At 32.6% G+C, this 25,154-nt stretch overlaps 1 protein-coding gene across 1 annotated transcript in view; it reads right to left on the bottom strand.

The window, feature by feature from the left end:
- Vps13b (vacuolar protein sorting 13 homolog B (yeast)) overlaps nucleotides 1–25,154 on the bottom strand; it is a 548,051-nt gene that overhangs the window by 263,959 nt on the left and 258,938 nt on the right. The window contains exon 29 of the mRNA XM_013012393.1: nucleotides 17,592–17,703. Within this exon, the coding sequence (XP_012867847.1) occupies nucleotides 17,592–17,703 (112 nt within the window). The remainder of the gene's footprint in view (nucleotides 1–17,591; nucleotides 17,704–25,154) is intronic.

A 25,154-nucleotide genomic window follows, 5' to 3' on the forward strand; every position in this document is an offset into this window, starting at 1 on the left:
TCATCTTAAAGTCAAGTCATTAGAGAAGTTAAATGAATAAATTCATTCACAGCAATACGTGAAACATTTTATTTTCATGATTTTGCTCATGAATTTTTATGTAATCACAATTATATTCAAATTTTGGTTCCACTACTTAACAAATTAGGCAACCTTGGAAGTCTACTAAATATCACTATCAGTTTCTTCCACAGGGGGATAATAATACTTACTCTAATCTACAATTCTTTGGAACTGAATGTGGTCACTTTAAGAATGGAGGTATGTAAAAATGATGTTATTGTTACTATCAGTGAGAAACTGGACTGATTTGTAGCTGAATCTATATAATGATCTTATTATCATTATAAAATGTAAAAGGACACTAATGGCACAGAGATATCAATTTAAAGAAATGGGCCTTTAAATTACTTTTGGGACTGAAATGAAGAATCTTTTCTCTATATCTCTAACCAAGTGTTAAATTACTAATAAATTATTTGTCAAACATTTCACATTATCAAAAGAAAGGAGAGGTACATAAAATAAAGTAATAAAAATATACCTAAAATTTATTTTTACTTAATAGAAAGCTTTTAATGAAGGGACATGTTTAGCTTAACAGATGAATTTATTTGTGTCTAATAATAAATTTCATACTTTTTCACTTACATTAATATTAACACATATGTGTAAACATATATGTATAAATAATGACAATATAGTCTGCAGGATCCATTAAATCTTTTAGATAACTTGAGACTACTTCCCACTAGAATACAAATATGCATCTATTTCTAATACAGTCTCATTGCTTTAGCAAATAAATTAACAATCTACTTTGATGTGGTTTTTAAAATTTTTGTTTTTGCAGCTATCAGACATCATTTTGAACTAGTACATCCTCATTTTCCAACTAATTTTACTCATGGATTATACTGCCCCAATGATTCAAGAAGCTATGGTATATAAAAGATACAGTAAATGTGAAAGTGTGTAAACCTATACTCATTTTTTCACCTCCTGACTGACAATGAAAAATGTGTTGCTGCAATCAAAGAACCTATGCATGATCTAATAAACACAAAGTAAGAGGGTTTTTAGGATGTAGATGGATCATTTTCTCATTTTCATAAAAAATATGACACTGTTCCTCAACAAAATTTATTTTCAGTTTTCTGCACACTTAGAACAAGATCTATTTTAACTTAGAACCTTTTCTGGTGGCAAAAATGAAAAAACAGCATTAACATTATAAGACTTGATATAATACAGATGTATAAAAGACTATGATAGAGAATAAGAGAGACTTGAGAAAAACTGCTAAATGGACTTGAACTTATTTAATTACTCTATTCAAATAATACCTATACAAGGTATGTCTCTAGTCACATGTTAGCATATATGGTTCAATTAATCATTTTTATAATTAATTTTACATAAATTTGTCATGACATTTTCACAAGACAAAGTTGGCAATATGACTAATATAGTAAAAGAGGAAAAAAAATCTAAGTTCCATGATATTTAGATGAGCTAATTAAAATAAATACAAAATTTAACAGCAGCAAATGCAAAATTCTATATAGCACAGATGAGTCTAATTACATGCAGTATGTGGAAAAGATAGCTTGGAAGCACTTCAATAGCATTGAAAACACTGTTGGATATAACTGTAGCCTTTAAGCTTTTTATTTGCTCATTCTTCTTCCCTCCATCCCTGTGCCCCCTTTTGCCTACCCACCAGAAGGTGTTTCTACTTCCTAGAATCCATTTTGATAAACAGTACTATTGTCTTTTAATTTTTAAATAGCATAACATACATCACACAATGCTCTAAAGTCTCACTAACAATCTTTTCCTCTAACAGGATAATTCTTAAATACCATTCTTTCATTTATGTTCAAATATCAAATTTTAGGATCAGTGAATAGTTTTAATTCATGTAATAATATAAAATTAGTCATTGACAATATAGGATAAAGAAAAAAAATGAGAACATTACAAAAATTTATTATGTGTATTTACATAGAATTGTTACAGATTACTAGAACATGTACTTTGCATAAAAGTTAAATTAATAAATAATAGAATCCTGAATAGTAAACAGTGCTGAAGTTAACTGTAATTGCCACATCGGTTATTTTGAAAGGCTAACTGTAAACTTAGTAGCTTTTCCTTAAGTTTCCTTAGGTTTCTAAAAACTGTAGTAAAATAAGCACAAGTAGTCTATGTGTTCTTATAACAGACAGTCATGCCTCTGTTTGCACAATGTAACTTCAACATACTTCTGCAAACCCTAACATAGCTACTGATTCTATTTTAGAAACATGAATCACCCAGACCTTTACTTAAACTAGAGTTATCCATATCTTTATCGAAAGTTTTACTGACTTATCTACACACTATTTTCAAATTCAAGTCAAATATACCATTGAGAATTCTGGAAAATTCTCCTAGTGTTTGTAACATTCTTCCTCTACTAAGCAATCATTAACCATTATTCTCTACTAATAATATCAACTAAGATAGTAATTACAACAGTACTTAACACCAACAGTACTTAAAATCAGTCCTCTAAAAAATGTTCTAAAACAATAACAAGAGTCAGAAGTATTCATGGTATTTAAGCAGAAAAAGTAGGTTCTTAGTTTTCCAAATAATCTTTGTTGTGAAAACTCTATGAAAAGGACCTATAAAATCAAATTGCATATTCATAGGAGAGGAATACAAAGGCACATTGAGTTATCCATCTAATCATATAAAATAATATTTATCAAAATGAACTCCAGGAAATGGAAACAAGAGGTTTATTTCGTTGTGGCTATTTTTCTTTTCTTTTTTTAATGTTTGTTTATCTTTTTATTTGGTCTATATAACCACTTTTTTGAAAAATGTGGATATACTTTATGATGCATGGATTATAAACAATACCCATATTTCCAGTAATAGATTTAAATCATAAGTTTAATATCATATATGACTACAGACAAGAACTGCAAGTACAATATGTTATCTAGGCCGTCAGGAATTAATAAATCACTATTTTACTTATGCAGTGAAATACTACTGTGTCATTCCTAATATAAAGATGCATTAACCAAAATATTTAAATGATGCCCAACACACACACACACACACACACACACACTCATGCATACACACATGCATGCAAGCACCAGGTTCAAGGACTAAATGACTGTTGGGTTGGGTATGCTATTGGTAACCTATGAAAAGTTTTAAATAATCCTAAAAGCCAGATATGTTTGGCTCGTGCCTGTAATCCTAACTATTTAAGAGGCTAAAATCTGAGGTTGCAGTTTGAAGGCAGCACAGGTAGGAAAGTCCATGAGACTCATCTCCAATAAACTACTGAGAAAAGGACAAAGTGGTGCTGTGGCCCAAGCAGTGGAGCATTAGCCTTGAGAATAAAGCAATATACATTGTCATAGAAAGGGTAAATATTAAACAATAAAGGATCTATGATCATATATTGCAAACAGTAATTTTTTAAATCTTAAAAAGTGGAAAGACAATGGTAATTTTATTTCCATTATATATTTGAGGCTTTAGATATTATTTTAAACCTTGTTTTTCTACTTTTTAAAACTGTAGTTATATCATTCAAATTTGTCTTTAAAAAATAAAGAAATGGAGCTGATTCTGGTGACTAATACCTGTAATCCTAATTACTCAGGAGACTGAGATCTGAAGATCATGGTTCAAAGCCATTCCAAGCAGAAAAGCCCTTGACACTCTTAAATCCAATTAACCACCAAAAAGACAGAAGTGGAGCTGTGCCTAAACAGATAGAGTGTTAATTTTGAGCAAAAACACTCAGTGACACGGCCCAGGTCCTGAATTCAAGCTACAGGACAGGCACATGAATGCACATGCAAGCAAGTGCACATACACATGCACACACACACATTCATAAAAACAAGAAACTATTATTCAGATGCATATTCAAACAAGACTAATTTGAAAGTTTACTGTGCAACTCATTCAATTTTCCATTTATATAGAAACATGTAAATAGGTCATACTGCCCATTCAGTTTGTAAAAGCTGTTATTCACTTACCAAATATTACCAAATATCTAAATCAAATTTCATGCCAACAGATACAATTTCAATGTAGGGACATTCCATTATTATACTAATCAATCCTTGATTTACGTTTTAACAAGTCTGTGTCATTATAGTCAGTCATTGCTTAACCCACAGTAGCTTGCCATTTTACTGCTTTTGAACAGGTGAGTTGAGAAGGTATATTTTGCTAATAGCAACAGTAACAATGCTTATTTCCTGTAGGATTCACATATCCACCAATACTGCCTGACAAAGCTAGCTTCCTCTTAAACTTTACATACCTATGGAGCATTATGGGAAGAAAACTTTGATTTAAAAAATCAACTCTACAAGGAACAGTAGGGAGGATCTAAATAGCATGTGCCTACAGTAATCTTAGTACTGGCAGTCCCAAATACTGAATCATCTCTTTCATGATAATCACAGTCGCCAAGATGATTACTGAATTATGAAAAATAAATATTTTAATGAAAATAAGAGGTACTGTTCAAAAGAAAACAGTATCCTTAATTATAATAATGCTGCTAGGTATGGCTAATAACCCTATACATTAAAGAAGATCGAACTTTAATGACCTGGACCACATCAGGGTCACAATTGGTAGCAGAACATTGATCATCATATAAAAGCCACCAAACACATGAAAGGAATTACAGTATACCACACATCAAACACTTTGGCTTGGTTCTTTCTTCCTCTAATCCTACAGACAGGAAATATTCTACATTGCCTTTGAGGTGACCAGACAGATTTAAAAGTACTCCCTTTTTAAAGAAGCATTGGAATACTGCAGTTTTCTCTAAAAAGGAGAGAAACTGCAGCTCAGCATTATTGCCACTATTGCACTACATTTCCACTTGCAGCACAGAGGTGGAGCTCCAATGTTGAGGTACTGTAACTGCATAATTTCCTTTTCAAAGGTTTGTTAAAAACTGTAGAGAATAAGTATGGAAAAGTATATTTTTACACTGTGGATGATTAAAAATCATCCATAAATAACATGGGGTTGTCTAAATACCATTGTAAGTAAATGTACTTTAACCTATACCATCTTATAAATCACCTGAATATTTTTAGGTCACCAGAGTAAAGGTTTAATCTGTTTCAGACATCACAATACTTTAATCTGACAATATACAAATGATGCTGATATACTATTAAAAATTTTTTAAAGATGAGCATGTATTTTCAAATAAAATAATTGAATGAAAATGGATGAAAGAGAGATTTGAGTGGAAGGATACTTTGCCCAGGGAATTATCTATCATAACATTTCCTAGAATAAAAAAGATAAAATTTGACTTGATTTTATTGTTTCATTTTATAATGTAAATGTTTATAGCATTTGATTGCATACCAGATAACAAGATGTTAAAGGATTATTTTTCTGTGTACATCATCAATACCTCTTCTGTAACTAAACTTTACAAATGACATTATAATTTTATAAGCCTATGTGTTATATTTCTCTAGTTTTTGGACAATTCTTGAAAGTTTAGTGGTACTATACCTCAGTTTTATCAGGTGTTGTTTAAAATCACCTGGAAATACTGAGGTTGTGTTTCACTGAACATAAACTTCATGGATTCCACTCAGAATGTAAGTGACTAGGATTGCATTCAAGTTCACCTGCTGTCCATAGCATGTTTGATAAGCTGACATGGGACAGGGGTTCTTTTCACTGTTACATCAGTTTATCAAGCCCATACCTGCACAACAGTCAATACAAGTAAAGGAAAACACAGCCGCAGAATGTAAGTAATTGTCTTATTTAGAGAAGCTCTGAACTCCACAATCAATATATAAATATGAATATAACAATTTTCACTAAATGACCATGGCAATAAATTATCTAGATTAACACTTGCCCAAAAAACTTGTGTAATAGCCACAGATTAAAAGATTAACACTAGGAATTTAGTTAATGAATGATGACTTGATCTTTTAGCTATATTCAGATATTTACATGGAAAATATTATAACAGATGATATACGCATAAAAGCCATAAACACATATATAATACGTATATTATATATGTATTCTCTATATTTACATGTATAATTTTATTCTAGTATATTACAAACTGATGTTAAAAGGTATACTACAATTATGACTAAATATTTACATTTTAAATTGCATTACTTAACCTTGACTCAGAAACTATGTCAGGTAGATTTATAGATGGCAAATTATGTTGAAAAAAAAGTCTTCACCATTCAAAATTTGATGCTAACATTTGGTTACACTAAAACTAATCTATTGCTACAGTGGTCAGATCAGTGGTTAGATCTGGCATACAGGTACTACCTGCTGAGACAGGACTCTGGAATTGAATGTTATGTACAAGTGGTTATATACAAATGGTTAACATATTTTCCTAAAGTAAATTATGATTCAATAAAAAAAGATCTGAAAACTCTGTAAGCCAGAAAAAATTAGCTGACACTATTTAACTTATTTTTATAACCATGCTTATACATTTTATCACCTTTGTCAATGTGGGATGTTTTTAAATTTATTTTTGCTTAAAGTTAAATATTAGAAGTGATGGGCAACCATAGGTTTTCAGATTAAGCAATTATCTATCTTCAACAAGGCTATTAATCAGTATAAGTATTGGCAGTGAACAAACAGGTACCCAGTAGTTTATCCTAAGATAGTAAACTCAGTAGTCACAGAAAAACCTAAAAGAAAGATAAGCACGTGTATTTAAGAGTTACTGATTGGTGTTTTAGAAAAATAATTACTGCTTTCACATAAAACCTACACGGGTATCTTGGGCACAATATTTTACCTTACTAGTGGTTACCAAGTATTCTTACATAATATATATATATATATATATACATACATACATACATATATGTATAGGTAAATTATTATTGCTCATGTAATATTAAATAAAAGGAAGATGGTTGCTTTCTAATTTTCTTTCTAATAAGCTTCTTTCCTAGTGGTAGAAATAGGGGTTCATGGCTAAGTATAGATACTAGTTAACACAGTAAAATGAATCTTTCTTATATGAAGCTTTACCTCACATTTGTAAGTACCTTAAATTCAAAATTTACCAAAATATTTTTATCTACCTACACAAACACACAACACACTCATCCATGAATAACTATAGGAGTAAATATACAATTCACTATTTAGCTTTTCAATCATTATTATCAATGGGAAAATGTAATTTTTTTTATATCAGAGAGTAGTTTTAAGATCTGTCTTATATGTCAGTACAGTGAACAACTACTATATTCCTAAAATTTTAAACACTTTTTTCTTCTGTGCCAGTACTAGGGGTTAAACTCAGGCCTATGTCTGAGAGTTTTTGACCAAGTCTAGTACTCTACTTTTTGATCCATAGCTCCATTTACAGGTTTTTGGCAGTTAAGTGCAGATAAGATTCTCAAGGACTTCCCTGCCTGGTCTGGCTTTGAACCTCAATGCTCAGGTCTCAGCCTCCTGAGTATCTAGGATTACAGGGGTAAACCAATGGAACCTGCTTCATTTATATACTTTTAAGGCATATTTTAAAGACATGCTATGCTTCCTGTCATTTGTCTTCAAGCCCAGAAATATTTATATAACAAATACCTATATTTTTAGTGCCTCAACAACAGTACTCGATCAGGTACTAATATAGTCTATGTATTGTTATAGTATAGTTTTATTTTCCAGTGTACTTAATATAAGCAAAATATTATGAAAGACTATAAGATAGATTTCTACTAAATCCAAACATTTTGTCATTTATTCTATAGTAGCTCTCGAATAGAAATTCTAGGGAATAGCATAGAAATACCAATAAAAGAGTGAAATGTACTTAAAAACATTCAATAATTTATAAAACCAGAATTTATGATGATCCAACGCTATTACTGAGGTAGCTTTTGGCAGCAAACAGAAAATATATTAATGAAAACCTACATCATGCTACAGGAAATCACAAAAGATAGAGCTACTTTGGTGAACAGAAAATGTAAATTCAAAGCCATCAACCATATTGGCTAAAGAATATAACAAGAAATGAAACTTCACTGATATTATTTCCAAACAAATGCTTAGCCAAGTTAATTTAAATACCTACTAATCCCAAATCTCTCTGACTTGTGAAAAGGGGGTTATTTGTAACTAACACTAAACACTATAGAATTAGGGTCATAATGCCACTAGATATGAAAAATACCTCTCCAAAAACTAACACAGTGAAACTTTGAGAAAATTTGTATATAAGGAGAATTAAGAGGAAATTATAGGCTGCAAGGAGGAAGGAGAACATTGTTTTCAAGAGATTTGTAGAATTTAATCTTTATATCTGGAAAGCTTAGTATTAAGGCTGATGGTAAGCTAGGTTTTAGAAGAAAACAAAAGCTTAAAGGAAAAATGGCAAAACCAGAGCTAAATTCACCAGTAATCAAGAAATGCTATGGTGACCATTTCCATAAAAATGATTTTTCTATTCTTAAAGAAACATGATTTATTGAAGTACACAGACATAACTGTTAATGATGTTAAGCTCATCAATGGAAGGACTTTACTCGCAACTATTAATTGCTATTGTTCCTGTTGAAGTATATATGTCATGAAAAATTAAGGAAATCTCTAGAATCAGGCTTGGTGGTTCATACCTACAATCCTAACTAGTCAGGAGGTTGAGATGTGAGGACCTTGGTTTAACACTGTGCCTAAGCAGGAAAGTTCTCTTTATCTACAATTAACCATCAAAAAGCCAAAGTGGAGGTGTGACTCAGGGTGTAGCCTTTAGCAAAAAAGCTAAAGGGTGGCCTCCAGGCCCTTAGTTCAAATCCCATTTCAGGCACAAAAAAAATTAAAGTAATCTCAACCATGCATTTTATTAGTCATATCAATCTAATGTTATTTCATATTGGGAACAACAGCCCTTTTCAAAAGCCCAGATGAGTGTTAGAAAATACACTGAAAATATACATAACAGAAGAAACAAAGTAGGAGGTTAAACTTTCTTTATATTGTTAGGATGTTAATGTATAAAACAACTGTAGGGACTGAGAAGGTGACTCAGTGGTAGAGCGCTTGCCTAGCATGCATGAGGCCCTGGGTTCAATTCCTCAACACCACATAAGCAGAAAAGGCTGGAAGTGGTAGAGTGCTAGCCTTGAGCTGAAGAGCTGAGGGGACAGTGCCCAGGCTCAGTTCAGGCCCCAGGACCAGAAAAAAAAAAAAAAAAACACCAAAAAAACCCCAACAATTGTAGCATCTGAAAATATCCTTCAAGTTCATTAAGGGCTATGTATTTAAATCAGTTAAGATAGTTGACTCCATATTTTAGCAAACTGTGATTTAAAAAAAATCAGAAAATTAATTATACATTAGAGTTCAGAAAATTAAGATACATTGTATGGTATCTCATCAAAAAATTTGTCAAGATCAATAAAATGGTAGAGTATTCATGCAGAAGCATCTATATTATGTTGAACATCTATGCCATGGAAATACTACCTATGATGTAAGTTTTTATAACAGTTGTAGCATCTTATCAATTACAAAATAAAAAGATATAATTCTTTCTATGACTGCTGATGTAACACCAAGCACACAGAAAAAAAATCAGTCAGTAACCATTGTTGCAAAAATTGTCCATGTGGAAAGTGACAAGCAGATATAAAAATAAATACTGTATACCATTCTGAAAGAATTCTACCACAGCAAGTTTGAGTGAAAAATAAATCCATTATTCTTTTATTAAAAATGAAATTCAATAGACTAAATTGCCCTAGAACAAGACACACCTGTAAGAAATCTCACTTAAAAGTATCTTTGGGTTTGGCAAAACTAAAATGGTATTTTCATATATGTGTAGATATTTTTAAAAGAATGAAATTCTTTATGAGAAACTCATACTAATACCAGATTCAAATCTTGTAAGTAACAAATGCACCAAAAAGGATTAGGAAAGGTCTGTAAAGAGATGGCTTCAGGGGCTGGTGGCTCAGTGGTAGAGCGCTTGCCTTGTGTGCATGCGGCCCTGGGTTGGATTCCTTAGCACCACATAAACAAAAAGAAAAAAGCCGGAAGTGGCACTGTGGCTCATGTGGTAGAGTGCTAGCCTTGAGCTGAAGAGCTGAGGGGCAGCGCCCAGGCCCAGAATTCAGGACCCACGATCGGATCCCCCTCAAAAAAAGAGATGGCTGCAAATGTAACAATTGAGAAAGTTTTAGAAGAGCAATGGAATAAATTAGTCACAGATAAAATCCCAGAGAGGACATCAGAAGACCCACAAATATCTACGGTATGAAACAATAACTGCATGCACAAGTTCATAAATGTTCACAAAATAAATTACAGACAAAATACAGGTTTTTCAAAGCAAAGATTGAAAGTTAAAAAACTTTCTAGTTAAAACTACTATGAATTGAAAAACAAGTTTGAATACTTTAAAATTCATACTACCTGTCATAAATATTAAGCTACAGTCATCAGTTTATTAAAAAGTTTCTTAATATAGACATTAAGAGATCCAGATAATAAGAGAATATAATAGACAGTCAACATACAATTGTAATTCTAGGGTGATCAAATTCTATAAGAAAAATTTCCAGATATGTGCTTGAACTCACTCTTGCTCAAGTGTATAGACTGACTGGTAAGGAAAAAACTCAAGTCACTAGAACCTTTATAACATATTCAATTTTAATTTTGGCAAATGGTAAATACATGTAAACAAGTAGCATAAAACTGTTTTAAGATGCATATTTTTCAATAAAATTTTCATTTGAGTATGAATACTTAGGATAAATAGGAAAATGAACAAAAAAGTTTTAATTTGCTTTCTTTTAAAATACTGAAAGAAGTATTAAACTTTACTAAAGGAAATATAACCATTTACATGTTATAATGATTTTTAAATATCTCCTGTGAAATGCAAATCACAAAATATATTAATTTTATTAGACAAGCTTATGTTAATATTATATCTGATCATAACTCACTTCAGCTTATAAAAATATGAGCAAAACCATGGGTTGAATGTTCAACTACACTTAAGTAACACAACGATTCTAAGGTGAGGATCTAGTTAGAATATTTTAAGAAACACAAGGAAAATACACAAAAAGATCACTCTTTCAAATAGTCTACACAAAGTTTGGAAGAACACTATCAGGAAAAAAAACCTAGTATCTAAATAACAAAAATGTAATGAAATGTGATTTTAAAACTTCAAAACTTAAGTTTCGAAGTTTCATCTATGAGTTAGTTAACCTAGAGGCAATAGGCCTTACAAGAAACACAGATAGAGCCATTAAGATATAACACTATAAGAATAGGTAATAGAAGCTGACAATTATGTGTGACATGGGAAATTTTTTTCAATGTTTATATGTCTGGTTTTTTTATTTATCAAATAAATAATTATAATGCTTACATCTAAAGATTGTTAAGTGCATAAAATGAGATATAAGCATTGCTTGGAAAGTTCATGTGGAATGAGAGAATCTTTGGTTCCAAGGAAGCATTCCATAGATGTTAAGTGCTGCTATGTGCTCCTACTGTGACATAATCGCTACCCAAAGGTTGTCAATCCTTGCTATAGATGTCTGAAGAAAGGCAACATTACCTCTAAGTAAAAGGAGCATAAAGTTTCAAAATAGCAGGATTTATTTCAGAAATTAAAAGATGTTATTCTCAAGAGTTTTTAAAATTAAAGCAATACTGAACAGCAAAGGAGAAGTCATTTAAGGATCTATAACCAATCAATGTAAAGGTTTTCATAAGAAAAACTACTGAGCCAGGCAATAGTGGCTCACACTTGTAATTCTAGCTATGCAAGAGGTTGAAATCTGAGGATCATGGTTCAAAGCCAGACCAGGAAGGCACATCTGAGAGACTCTTGTCTTTAATTACCCACCAGAAGCTGGACTTGGAATGTGGCTCAAGCATTGAACAAAAAAGCTTAGTGACAGCACCCAGGCCCTGATTTCAAGGCACAATAGCAGTGCACACATGCATGTGCACAAATGCACCAAAAAAGGCCAACAACAAAATAACCATGCTTGAAAGACTGAATAAAAACAAGCTAGATTTCAGGAAAGTTGAAAATGCATATATTAACTATAGCCACATAAAGAACACTAAACAATAGTGGAGTAAACAAAGTATTTAGTTTGAACAAATATCTAATAAGGAAGCAATTCATCGTATGATTAAAAGTACAGAACGAAATCAGATTGGGGGAGAAGGTGTATGCTTTAGTAAAAGACAGGGATTTTGTTACCATATACACTGAGCACTTTGAGAACTGATATGATCAAGTAATATTTCAGAAGGATACATTAAAGCTTAAACTCCTACAGTATCTGAATTCACACCATAGTGTTGAATTGTAAATCACTTAAGCTTTGTAATTCCTGTTAAGTGTGGATATGCACGTTCCTCAAGGACTGTCACACTAGCTATTTCACTGAATGAAATAATATGTGTTTTGCTTGTCACATTTCGTCATGTAAATAATGCCTAGAGGTCTGAAAAGGCTTAATCATAATACTCCAAACAAGACAAGCTTTAGGAAGGCTTTTTAATAGTGAAAAATATTTAATTGGTTCACAACAAAATGCAGTGTTTAGTGTTTCATAATCTTTTAGACACTATACTATCTAAACAGTTCAAAAACAAGCATTCTTGAATATGATCAAATCAGAGGATGACTACAATATATTAGTGAGTTCGAACACTAGTAGAGGAAATCTATTATTTAAGACAGACATATATACACATAGAAAAAGGAGCTAAAAAAGTACTGCATTTTGCTTACTAACAATTTTAAACATCTTTATATATTCTTATTGATCATTTTCATGTTTCAGTTATTTAGTAAGATTCTTTTGCCCTTTTATCTATTTGCTTATTATTTATGTATTTATTTACATTTTTGTCAGTTATAGAGCTTGACCTCTGTGCCTTATGCTCTTATTCAACTTGTTTCCTCATAGTTGGTGCTCTACCATTTGAACCGTGTCTCCAGTCAGCTTTATGATAGTTAAGTAGAATTTGCCTAGGGTGACTTCAAACTGAGATCTTCTCATTCAGCCTCCTGAGGAAACAGGACCACAGGTATGTGCCTAACTCACCTATTTTTATTTATTTTTTTACTTTTCACAAGTACTGGGGTTTGAACTCAGAGCTTTGAACTTGCAAGTTTGGTTTGAGCCAAACCAAACACATTTTGTCCTTCTATACAGACAGAGCCTCATACTTTTGCCTGAGAGCAGCCTAAGATCACAATTCTCCTTCTATTACTTACATTAATGAAAAAATAGACCTGAGCTACCACATTTGGCTTATTCTTTGAGACAAGGTCTGAGGAACTTTTTGCCTGGGCAGGCCTGGAATTGCAATCTTCCTATTTCTACTTCCTAAGTAGCTGAGATAATAGACATGAGCCAACATGCTCATACCTTAGCCCAGTTTTAAGTTGGGACTTGTTTCCATTTGTTACTCTGCATATTCTAGACACAATTCTGATTTTATCTATTATATATTTATATATTATATAATATATTATAATATAATATATTATATTATGTATAATTTCCAAGTATTTTCTCCTATTCTTTTGCATTTCCCCATTTTTGAAAAGGCAGAAAAATATGGCAAAGTATTATTTATCTAAATTTTTCTTTGTACCGTGTGTTTTGGTGTCATATTTAAGAAACCATTATTGGATTCCAAGTCAGAAATATTTACTGCTGTTTGTTCTATAAATTTCAGGCTTTTGGTATATGGCAATGTAAGTAGTATTTATTGAAATGACTACAGTTTACTATTGATTTATTTTGGCCACTTCTATCAAAAATAAACTGATAGGAAATGAGATGCTCCATTTCTGACTCAAATCTATTCACTGTTCTATATGTCTATACAACACTATCATCATTACCTTTTCTTTGCCTTAAGTTTAAAACTCAAGAAATGTGAGCCATCTGACATATTTCCTTTTCAGGATAGTTTTGACTGTTATTACTATGTAATTCTAGAAAATTTTTTATCGCCCAGAATAAACTCCACCCTCATTAGTATGATTCCTCATTTTCCTTTCTTCTCATTCCCTAGGAAACACTAATTTATACTTGTCTCTATTGTTCTATCTGCTTTGGAAATTTCATACAAAGGTGGCCTTTTAAAAAATATCCACTGAGATTTTATGGCTAAATACAATCATAAAAATAATAAAACCTAGAAAACAGGTTCTTTATAAGTTGATGTATTCATTTTTATCCTAATTGAGCCACTCCTACTTTGATTACTTCATTTGTTGTGGTTTCTATTTCCTGATATTTTTCCTCTGATGTTGATGACCCAGAATTTCAATGAGAATTTTAAATTGCTTTGATGAATTCCTATGTAAATACCTTTTGTAGTTTAGGTTTTTATAAATGATTCTGGAACATGAACTTTCAGGGGAAAACTAGTAGGCAGAGCATGTCATCTAGGATGCTAAAGATTATATTTTGATATTCTAACACATATCCCTAACCTTAGGCTAGAGGGGCCCTTCAAAGTTACTATACATTCTTGAAACTCAATTTTTCCTAAGCCTAGGCAGCTGATAGATTTACCCAAGAAGAAATGGGCAAAAACAAAAGAAACACCCTGAGGGAAACTAACATTAAAGAGGTTGTTAAGAAAGCAGATGTAAAGAAAACTGAAGTGTCAGAAAGAGACAGGGGAAAAAATGTATAAGTTCATTACTTGACTTATGTAATTGTAATCCCTCTGTATATCACCTCTATAATAACAACAAATTAATTTTTAAAAAAGAATAATTAGATCTGATCATATAAAATAATATTTGTCAAAATGAACTCCAGTTAATGAAAACAAGAGTTTTTTTTTAATTTCTTTTCTGTTGTTTTTGTCTTCATTCCTTTTTGTTCTGTTTGTTCATTTATGTCTTTGGGAGTATAAGGGAAAGCACAGAAATGGAGGGACAAAAGGTGGGGGGGAAAAGCAGCAGAAGTACGCACTGGACACTTTGTTGAAAATGAATTATACAACTTGTGGGTGAGGATGAGAGAGAAAAACTAGGAGACATCAAAGGAAAGAATGGCATTGTCCTAAAGGAAATATACTCTTTTCTTGAGTAATGCAGCAGTAACCTCTCCGTATGTGACCTTTATAAAAACAATAAAAAATTTAAAAAATTATTATAAACTATCTCACAAAAATAAAAGCTGAGTTTAAAAAAGGTAATGATACTGAGCCAGGTGTTGATGCCTCTTATCTGTAATCCTAGCTACTCAGGAGGCTGAGATATGAGGATTGAAAGCCAGCCTAGGCAGGAAAGTCTGAAAGACTCTATCTCCAATTAACCACCAAAAGTGGAGGTGGGCTCAAGTGGCACAGTGCTAGCCTTGAGTGAAATCACTTAAGGACAGCACTCAGATCCTGACTTCAAGCCCAATGACTGATACAAACAACAACAACAATAATAATGATAATGACACAATTAACAAAGCTCAAAGTACAAAGGATAGGGAAAGAAAGGAAATGTATCAGTGATTTGCTTTTTTTTTTTAATGGTGGCAAGGTATTTTATTTTATTTATTTTTTGGTTATGGGGCCTGAACTCTGGGCCTGGGCGCTGTCCCTCAGCTCTTCAGCTCAAGGCTAGCGTTCTACCACCTGAGCCACAGCACCACTTCCAGCTTTTTCTGCTTATGTGGTGCTGAGGAATCAAACCCAGGACCACATGCATCCAAGGCAAGCACTCTACAGCTGAGCCACCTTCCCCAGCCCAAGATATTTTAATATAGATTTTTTATGCCAAATAAGAAGTAAAACATTATATAAAGACCATTAACTCCTTAAGATGTAAAAAATAAATTCATGTGAAAGAATGAACTTTAGAAAACTTTAAGAATTTATGTTATAAATGAAATCCAAATTAGTTCTCTTAATAACTACTTAAATCCTACTGTGGTGCTAAAGCTTCCATCCCAGAACTCAGCATTCATTAGGTGAGCTATACCCCTGGCCTTAATGTCAGATATAAGAACTGTAACGTTAACTGTATCACTAATGACTAGTGACGACTACTCTTTTTGAATCCTCAGTTACATAATCTTCAAAATACTAAAGACGGTGGAATCATTAGATGATTCCTAAAAACTTCTTTAGCTCTGACATTCTAAGATTTTATCTAAGCCTTGCTAAATAAAAATTATTTAAACATGAATACCATATGTTATACATAAAAATTGGTATAAAGAAGTGATGAAGATATATAAGTTGAAGGGAAAAAAGTGTCAACTCCCATATTAGAGCATTTTAGAAATATAATTTTTGAATATACAAATAAAAATAGAAACTAGGCATGGTAGCCATGGTAATCCAAGAACTTGGGAGACTAAATACAGACAATTGAAAGTGTTTTGCAAGATTGAGACCAGGCTGAGATATACAGTCAGACTATTTTTAAAAAATGTAATAGGGGCTGGGAAGGTAGCTCAGTGGTAGAGTGCTTGCTTGCTTTGCATTCATGAGGCCCTGGGTTCGATTCCCCAGCACCACATAAGCAGAAAAAGCCAGAAGTAGCACTGTGGCTCAAGTGGTAGAGTGCTAGTCTTGAGCTGAATTGCTGAGGGACAGTGCCCAGGCCCAGAGTTCAGGCCCCCATGACCAGCAAAAATTTAAAAAAAATTTAAAAATGTAAAGATACATGTCATTTCTAGGTAGTAAGTATATATAAAAATTATAATATTTTCATAGCTGTAACATTTACAGGAGAAATGTTTGAATATAGTTTTTAAAGAATGAGACTAAAACATGTGAAAAACAGACCAGCAAGGAGAAGAAGACACTTGTTCATCTGTATTTCTGTAAGTTTTCTCACTTGGTATTATTTGTAACATTGCTTTTATGTCTGCCATCATTGCCAACTTCAGTACAATTATGTATTATTTTTATCATGTTGATTACACATGTTCTCCAGTTTAGTTGTCTATATATGCTTAGTGTGGTTTGCAAATGCTCAACGACAAAATCCAGAGCACGGCATTTTCACAGAAAGTGTTTACTATGAAATTTCTCCTTAGAAGTTTGCTTTTCTTTACAGCTTTGATCCATATGACATCCATAGTCCTATATTTCAAGTAATGGCTTACACTTAAATTAAGAAAATGCTTCACTTTGATACAACATGACTACGGTAGGATGTGGTGGTTCTACAGAGAACCTCATTTTCTTATGTGATTAGAGTTTTGGTCAAATTTGAAGCCTTCTAAAATTTTCCAAACTATGCTTCTTCAGTTTTATGGCGTCTTGGTACTTACACTCTGTTATTCATCAACACTTCACAGAAATACTTGATTTGTCTGAATGAATTTAAAAACCCACAACTGAAGAAATCAGAAAAACCTGGTTTTAAATATCAAAAGATCCTGAATGAGAAGAATTTCTACAGGCCACACTAAGCAAGTTTTATTGATCACTGTACTTCTTGCGGGATGAAACTTGCAAGATTGAACATAAGAAAATAAACTTACTGGTAAATATCTTTTCTGAGGACAGACCTTCCAAGAGGATTGTCAGCTTGAGGAGCCATAGCAACAGAGCCTATCTTCAAAACCATGGTGTCTTCGAATGCTGCCGGAGTAACTGTTTAAAAAAAAAAAAAAGTGACACAAAAACACAATGTGAGTCTGTACGTAACTTCATACAAAGAAAAATATTTGCAGGAATGGGATGGAGACAAATGATGGGAAACTTACAAGTATAGACACAAAAAAAAAAACCCAAAAATTAGGTTGAAAGTAAAAATATGTAATACTTTTCCTAATTCTATTTCAAATTTTATTTCTGCTAAATACAAAATTAAATTAGCATTACAATAATCAGAAAATCTATATGGAAAAATAGAGTATATGATATTCAGCATATATATAAGCATATAAAATCATATGTTTAATTTCACAATCTTGCACAAATGTATATTTCTCCCACATGATTTTTAGTCCTAGTTTATAAACATTGCATTATTATCTACAAGCATTAAAAAAAATCAACAAAGTTAGCAACAAACACTCAAAGCGATACAAATCTGTATGATTAAAAGAAATATAAAACATATTGCCATACACACAGACATATAGTATAGCATGTAAGTTCTCAAATGTCATAAAATTCAAGATAAACATAGCTGTAGTTACTAAAGTTGCAAATAAAATAGTTAATTACAGGAGAGAAATGATGGCAAAAGAACAATAAGAACTTTTTTATGTACTTTTTAATTTTAATAATTTCTATGGGGAAACTGCTAGAGAAGCAGTTAACTTCACCCCTATTTAGAAATTCTACCTCCTAATAAAGTGTAAAAGTAAGGTGATAACAACAACAAAAAAGGTAAAAAGATGTATGAGTCCTACCTTGTTTCTTTGCACTGAGTACAATAGCAGTTAACTCTAGGTTCTTAAAAAGCTCAGTATTTTTCCTGTAACCCATTTTCTAACCCATGTCTTTTCTAAGGACTATTTGGGATGGATAGGGATTCTTGATGGATAGGGATTCATTTAAATTTACTGTTTTATTTTCAAACAATAACTATTATTGTGGCTATTAAAACAATGTTTACAACTATTTAAAATTTGTTAAAAACATATAAGATTCTGGATCTTGAAGTAAATATGCAGTAAAATTTATAGGGATGGGTTATAGTTCAGCGGCAGGATGCTTGCCTAGCATGTGAGGATCGAGGAATGAAAAACACAAACAAAAACAAAATTCAGAATTCCTCAAGAACTATCATCTTCCACAAATAGAACAGAGAGGGACTGGCTGCAAGGAATATCCTGAACAGAACTTGCCTACAAAAGCATACAATCCATATTTCCCAAAATGTGGTATCCAAAGAATGCAAAATCTAGGAGATTATTTCCAGCTGCTTCAGCAATACACTTAGTACAGTCTGACTTAGATTAGTCCATAAAAGAGAAAGTTGGAATGATGAAATTTGGAAAAATCAAGAAGAAAGATATTCAAAGAAGGAAAGCAGAATCCAAAAGAAGACAAAGGTAGAGGAAGGTAAAATGGAGGAGAAGTAGGAGGAGAGTAAGCAGAGAAAAGAAGGGGGAAAAAATGGTGAAGTAACCTAACATAGCATGCAAAACAACAACAAAACCACCAAAACCAGAGTAAAGACAACAGTTGCTAATGTTCACTGCAAAACAGATCAAACTGAAAACTACTACTCATGCAGCTGCACTATTTTCAAGTAACTAGAGTACTAACTTGATTAAAGGTCCTTATATGATACACACTGTTTACATTTCATAGATCTTGCATTTGATGCCAAACTTATCAAATACGTACATGTGGGCAAAATCTTTGATTAAGCAACAAGCATCAATTAAATCAACAAACAGTAAACTTAGGGAATAGGTTCTCTATCACCAAAGGGAAATTGTACAATTAGTATACTTGCTAACTGTTCTTCCAGGCTTACAACTTATCAGATGAAAGTTTGAACTGTAATAGAAACACTGCAACAAATGAGGTGCACATGGGAGAAAAATGATGTACTTTGTGTTACATACAAAGCCAGATCCAAGAAGAGAATTGTTTCTGTTAGAGGCAAAAATGCTCCAGTAGATTATATTCACTAGGAAGTTGTAATATATAAAGCACTTAATGTACATCACTTGAAAACCAAATTAAAATAATAATTTTATTTAAAAAGTTTTCAAGTTATCAAAAGATTCCACTGATATGTAAGCAAAGATAATAAAAATATGTATTTAAGTAAGAGTGTACTTTGACTCATTTACTCAGTTACTTTTTTTCATTCGGCTGAAAAAAATCCCAACATCCCTTTTGAGTTCATGTCACCTGCATTTAATAGTTGGGGCATATGAGAAATGTTCCCTCTTAAAGCACTTCCAACATAAATATGAATGTTTTCCTACTTTGTCTTAACTATATTTAAAAACTGAGCCTCATGAGAAACCCTGGAAGACTCATACTAGATTAAAAAAATTAAAATACTAGGTTAAAAATTAAAATTTTTGAATGTTAAATACATTACATTTTATCTTTAAATTTGATGTATGATTTAAAATTTATATTAGTTTAACTTGAACTGTAGCTCAATCAAGATTCATAAACTGATTTAATGAATGGTAACTCCTTTGTACAACTATTTAAAGATCATAAACATATAATTAAAAATTGTGCTAGTGTAACTTGAATTGTACTTCTGAAAGACTTTATCCATCTTGGAGCCAATAAGGCATGAATGTTTACATATGTATAATAAATGAAGAGAATATAAGAAATTCTGGAATCAGGATCGTTCACCAACAACCAAAAAGTAAAAAAGAACAGAACTTTGATGCAATTCTCATCGAATATAAAACATGGTTTATGACTAAAATTTTAACATCAAATGTGAACTAAAACTGTAATTTTAACTTTCTTTCAAGATTCTCATTACAAATGCACTACAGTACAATATCGAAAGCCAAAGGGTATTTGAAATTATCACTGTGTAATATGAAATTTTATAAAACCATAACTATTATGAAAGCCCTACCCAAAGCTATCAACAAAAAGTTTTAATGAGCTATTGTCATGTTGGTAAAGACCAAAAGCATATTCAAAAAATGTGGAACTTAATAACATTGAGTAAATGTTTATTTATAAATCATCTATGACACAGACTGTTCTATCATGACAAAAAGTGTTATCATATTTTAATAATGCTTCTGTGGAGAAGTTTGATGCCGAATCATTTAATATATTATTACTCAAGACAACTTATACATATTCTCAATTTAATTAACCTGATAAAATATTACTCCAACAAACTCTTCAAAGTTTTTCTAGAATGAAATTAATATTGTGCTCATCTTACTAATTTACTACTTACCACTTGCATCTTACTAGAACATTTTTGATACTGAGGTGTTAGATAGTCTCCCACCTGAGAGGTAAGTGCTCTATCTACTATGTCTGCAGCCTATATACTTTAAAAAAAATTATTGTAATGGTGATGTAACAGAGAGGTTACAGTTACACAAGTCAGGTAATGAGTACATTTTTTTTAACGGTGTCACTGCCTTTCTCATTTTCCCCTCGTTATATGGCTGATTTCCAACATAGTGTATCAGTATCACTGCTGTATTAGTTCACCCTTTACCCCACGGCTTCTGTGCTTAATCTTTCCCTTCCCCAAATCAGATTAAGCTTACATATAAGAAAAGGGTATAGACATCAAAAACAGGGACAAGAGAAAAAAACAGAAAATCAAAGAACCACCAATAGTAACATAAAAAAACTGTTGCTTCCATTCTTGAACTTCATTTCAATAAGCATTATTTTATACGATCATATGTATATAAATATTGAGTCCTTGTGATCCTCTCCTAAGAATAACCTCCTTTGGTCTCACTATGTAAATATTTAGAGTCTTATATAAGTGTAATTTTTTTATCTTTACTATCTAATTGGTTTATATGTAAACTCATAGGCACATTCTATTATTACAAATGAGGGAAACTAAGCAATCTATGGTTCTTTGGGCCTGGCTTTGCTTAATATAATTTTTTCTAAGTCTTTCCTTTTCCTTACAAATGCGGCAATGAATCCAGAAAATGTGGTATATACAAAATGGATTTCTATGCTTCCATCAGAAATAATGACATTGTCCCATTCCTATTTATGTTTTACTTCATCTGTACTTACCTTATCTCTTTATTTTTTATAGACTGGGGTTTGAATTTACAGATTAACACTTGCAAGGCAGGCAACTCTACAGCTTGAGCCATACTGTAAGCCCTTTTTGCTGTTTTTCTGTGAAATAGGGTCTTTCTTGGCTCAGGTCAACTAGAACTCTGACCCTTCTATTTATACTTTCTTTAGAAGCTGCAAGAACAGAACTCATCACCCTGCTTGGTACAGTCTCATGAACCTTTTTCCCCTGGTTAACCTAGAACTATAATCATCCAGATGTCAGTCTCCTTAGTAGATAGGATTACAAACATGAGCCATGGAAACCCAGAGAGAATTATCTTGTGCAAATGTACCTTTCCTCTTTTTTAATCTCTGTAATTTAATGTAACATAGATGACTTTACCCAAAACTTCATTATATATTCACATAATAAAAACAATAGCTTTCATGCATTTGTTTCTAACGCATTTATATGATTATTTCTTTGTTGCTTTGTATGTCCCTCCCCCACAGTATAACCCCTACTTTCACTGTATTTGATATCTGTATAATCTGTGGAGGGGAAGGGGAAAAACAAGTCGTTTAAATAAGGATACAGGTGGACCCGTTGCAACAATGAGAAGTAAAAGTTGTCATGTTGAAAGCGAACTTTACAACTTTGGTGGGGGCGGGGAGGATAAGGTTGGGGGGAGGCTTGGAAGGGATGGGAAGGGGAAACAAAGAAGGAGGCTACAATACTTGATAAGAAATGTACTCATTGGGCTGGGAAGGTGGCTCAGTGGTAGAGCACTTGCCTTGCATGCTGGAGGCCCTGGGTTCGATTCCTCAGCACCACATAAGCAAAAAGAAAAAAGCCGGAAGTGGCGCTGTGGCTCAAGTGGTAGAGCGCTAGCCTTGAGCTGAACTGCTGAGGGACAGAGCCCAGGCCCAGAGTTCAGGCCCCACGACTGGACCCCCCCCCAAAAAAAAAGAAATGTACTCATTATCTTGCCCATGTAATTGTATCCCCTCTGTACAGTTTTTTCACAATAAAAAATAAATACATTAAAAAAACAATAGCAAACATATAAAGGTTACTTTATCTGCAATATTCTGTTTTTACTTTCTGGCTAACAATCTGTGCCTTAAATCATTTGGAATTGCTCAAAAACAGGAGTTCCTAATTATTATTTTTACCATGCATGTGTTTCTATTAACTAACTGAACAGAAGAAAGCAAACGAGTAAAACTGACAGAATATAGCATATTCAGAAAATAATAATAATTTCACATCTCAAAGCAGATTCAACCTTAATACAGTCCCTGACAAAAGTTAGATATAAAATGAAGGAATCAGCAAGCACTGAGTATCCATAAGTAAGCTCATACCTTTAATCCTAGCTACTGAGGAGGTTGAGACATGGACAATTATGGTTGGACGTCAACCCAGGCAAAAGCAAGATACCATTATAATTAACCAGAAAAATGCTGGAATATAGGTGTGGTTCAAATGGTAAAGGGCCAGTTACGAGCAAAGAAAGCCAAGCAACAGTTCCAGAGCCCAAGTTCAAGTCCTGGTACCCATACAAAAAAAATCCATAAGGATAACATATTGAATAAAACTCTAGACACCATGGCAATTAAAGTCTATAAAGCTCTGTGAACATCTTTTTAACTCTAAAATCAGTCTTTTAATAAACTTTAAAAATTAACAGAGGCAGAAAACCTTCCTCAACTACGATAATGCATTAATGGTAGGTAGAAAGAATTATATTTTAAGAAGAAAGAAAATGAAGCCAGGGGCTTTTCCTTTGTTATTTATCATCAATAATATTCAAGGTCTTCCTCTCAAACTAATGATTTCAAGAACAAAATATGAAAACAATGCTACTTCATTTATGTGGTATAGATTATTACCTGACCTTCAAATAAACATAACTCAAATTTATAGGGTCTGAATTATTACCTTGCATATGCTATTATTTAAAACATACTTGTCCCTCCCCAAATGTATATGTAACAGCTAAAATTCCAAATTGATGGATTTAAGAAATGTGTTCTTTGGGAAATAATTGGGCCATAAGAACTCCATCCTCATATACAAAACATTCGTGAGTGGATTTATCCCGTTCTGCATTTCCAGTCTCTAGACATGTGAGGACACAGTGATAAGGTGCCAGCTCAGAATGAGAGAAATTCCCTCTTCGGACAGTGAATCTCACGGTACTTTTATCTAACGCAGAACTGTGTTAAACAAATTTTTATTGCTAATGAATTATCTAATCTGGGAAGCATTGTAATTTTTTTTCATTATTTGTATGCTCACAGGAACAGGCTTATAATGAAAGACTTTATCTCAACTTCCTTTGTAGAAGAACCAAATGACACGGTTAAAATTTGGCCAATGTGGTATATGTGATATCAAAATGTAAGATATTCAGAATTCTAGGCTGGGAAGGTGGCTCAGTGGTAGAGCGCTTGCCTTGCATGCTTGAGCTCCTGGGTTTGATTCCTCAGCACCACATAAGCAGAAAAAAAAAGCCGGAAGTAGCGCTGTGGCTCAAGTGGTAGAGTGCTAGCCTGGAGCTGAAGAGCTAAGGGACAGCACCCAGGTCCAGAGTTCAGGCCCCACAACCAGACCCCCAAAAAAAAAGTTATTCAGAATTCTACTTTAATTTTAGGAATATAACTTTGTCATTAGAATAACCACATTCATTTAGCATTCATTACGGGACTGTCACTATGCACCTAGACTCCAAGTGTCATATAAAAAAGGTATTAATAAGCTTACTATTAGCTAGTAATTACAATTACTATTTTATTCATAGAATTTAGATGAACACTCTCTAGATTTCAAAATAATTAATGATAACATTAAGATCTGAACTCAAGCCTGAGTAAGTTCAAAGTCCATTTGATTAACAACTATTTCAATGTATAAGAAAAGAAAATGCTTGAAATCACTTTTCTAGGAAAAGAAACTGGTATTATCAACCCTAATCAAGTAAAAACAGAATAATTTCATAAACACTGAGAAGGCTGATGAGTAATCTGTTGAGTAACATTTTCTAATCCTTAGTCACCAGGTAAATATTTATCAGAGAACTTGCATGCTATTGTAGCACTATTTTATTTTAAAACAAATTTCAATTATCTTAATATATACAATCCAATAGTTGTGTTTTGTTGGAAATGGGTTTTGAAATCAGGATCTGGTTTGCTAGTCAGGCTTTCAATCCCTTGAACCACTCTACTAGGTCAACTGAAAGTGTGAATTTTATGCTGAGCACCAGTGGCTCTTATCTGTAATTCTAGACAATCAGGAGGCTGAGATCTGAGGATCAGAATTCAAAGCCAGCCCATATAGACAAATGCAAGAGACTCTTATCTCCAATTAAAGAGAC

The sequence above is a fragment of the Dipodomys ordii genome, unplaced genomic scaffold, assembly GCF_000151885.1.
Source record: "Dipodomys ordii isolate 6190 unplaced genomic scaffold, Dord_2.0 Scaffold17, whole genome shotgun sequence".
NCBI lineage: Eukaryota > Metazoa > Chordata > Mammalia > Rodentia > Heteromyidae > Dipodomys > Dipodomys ordii.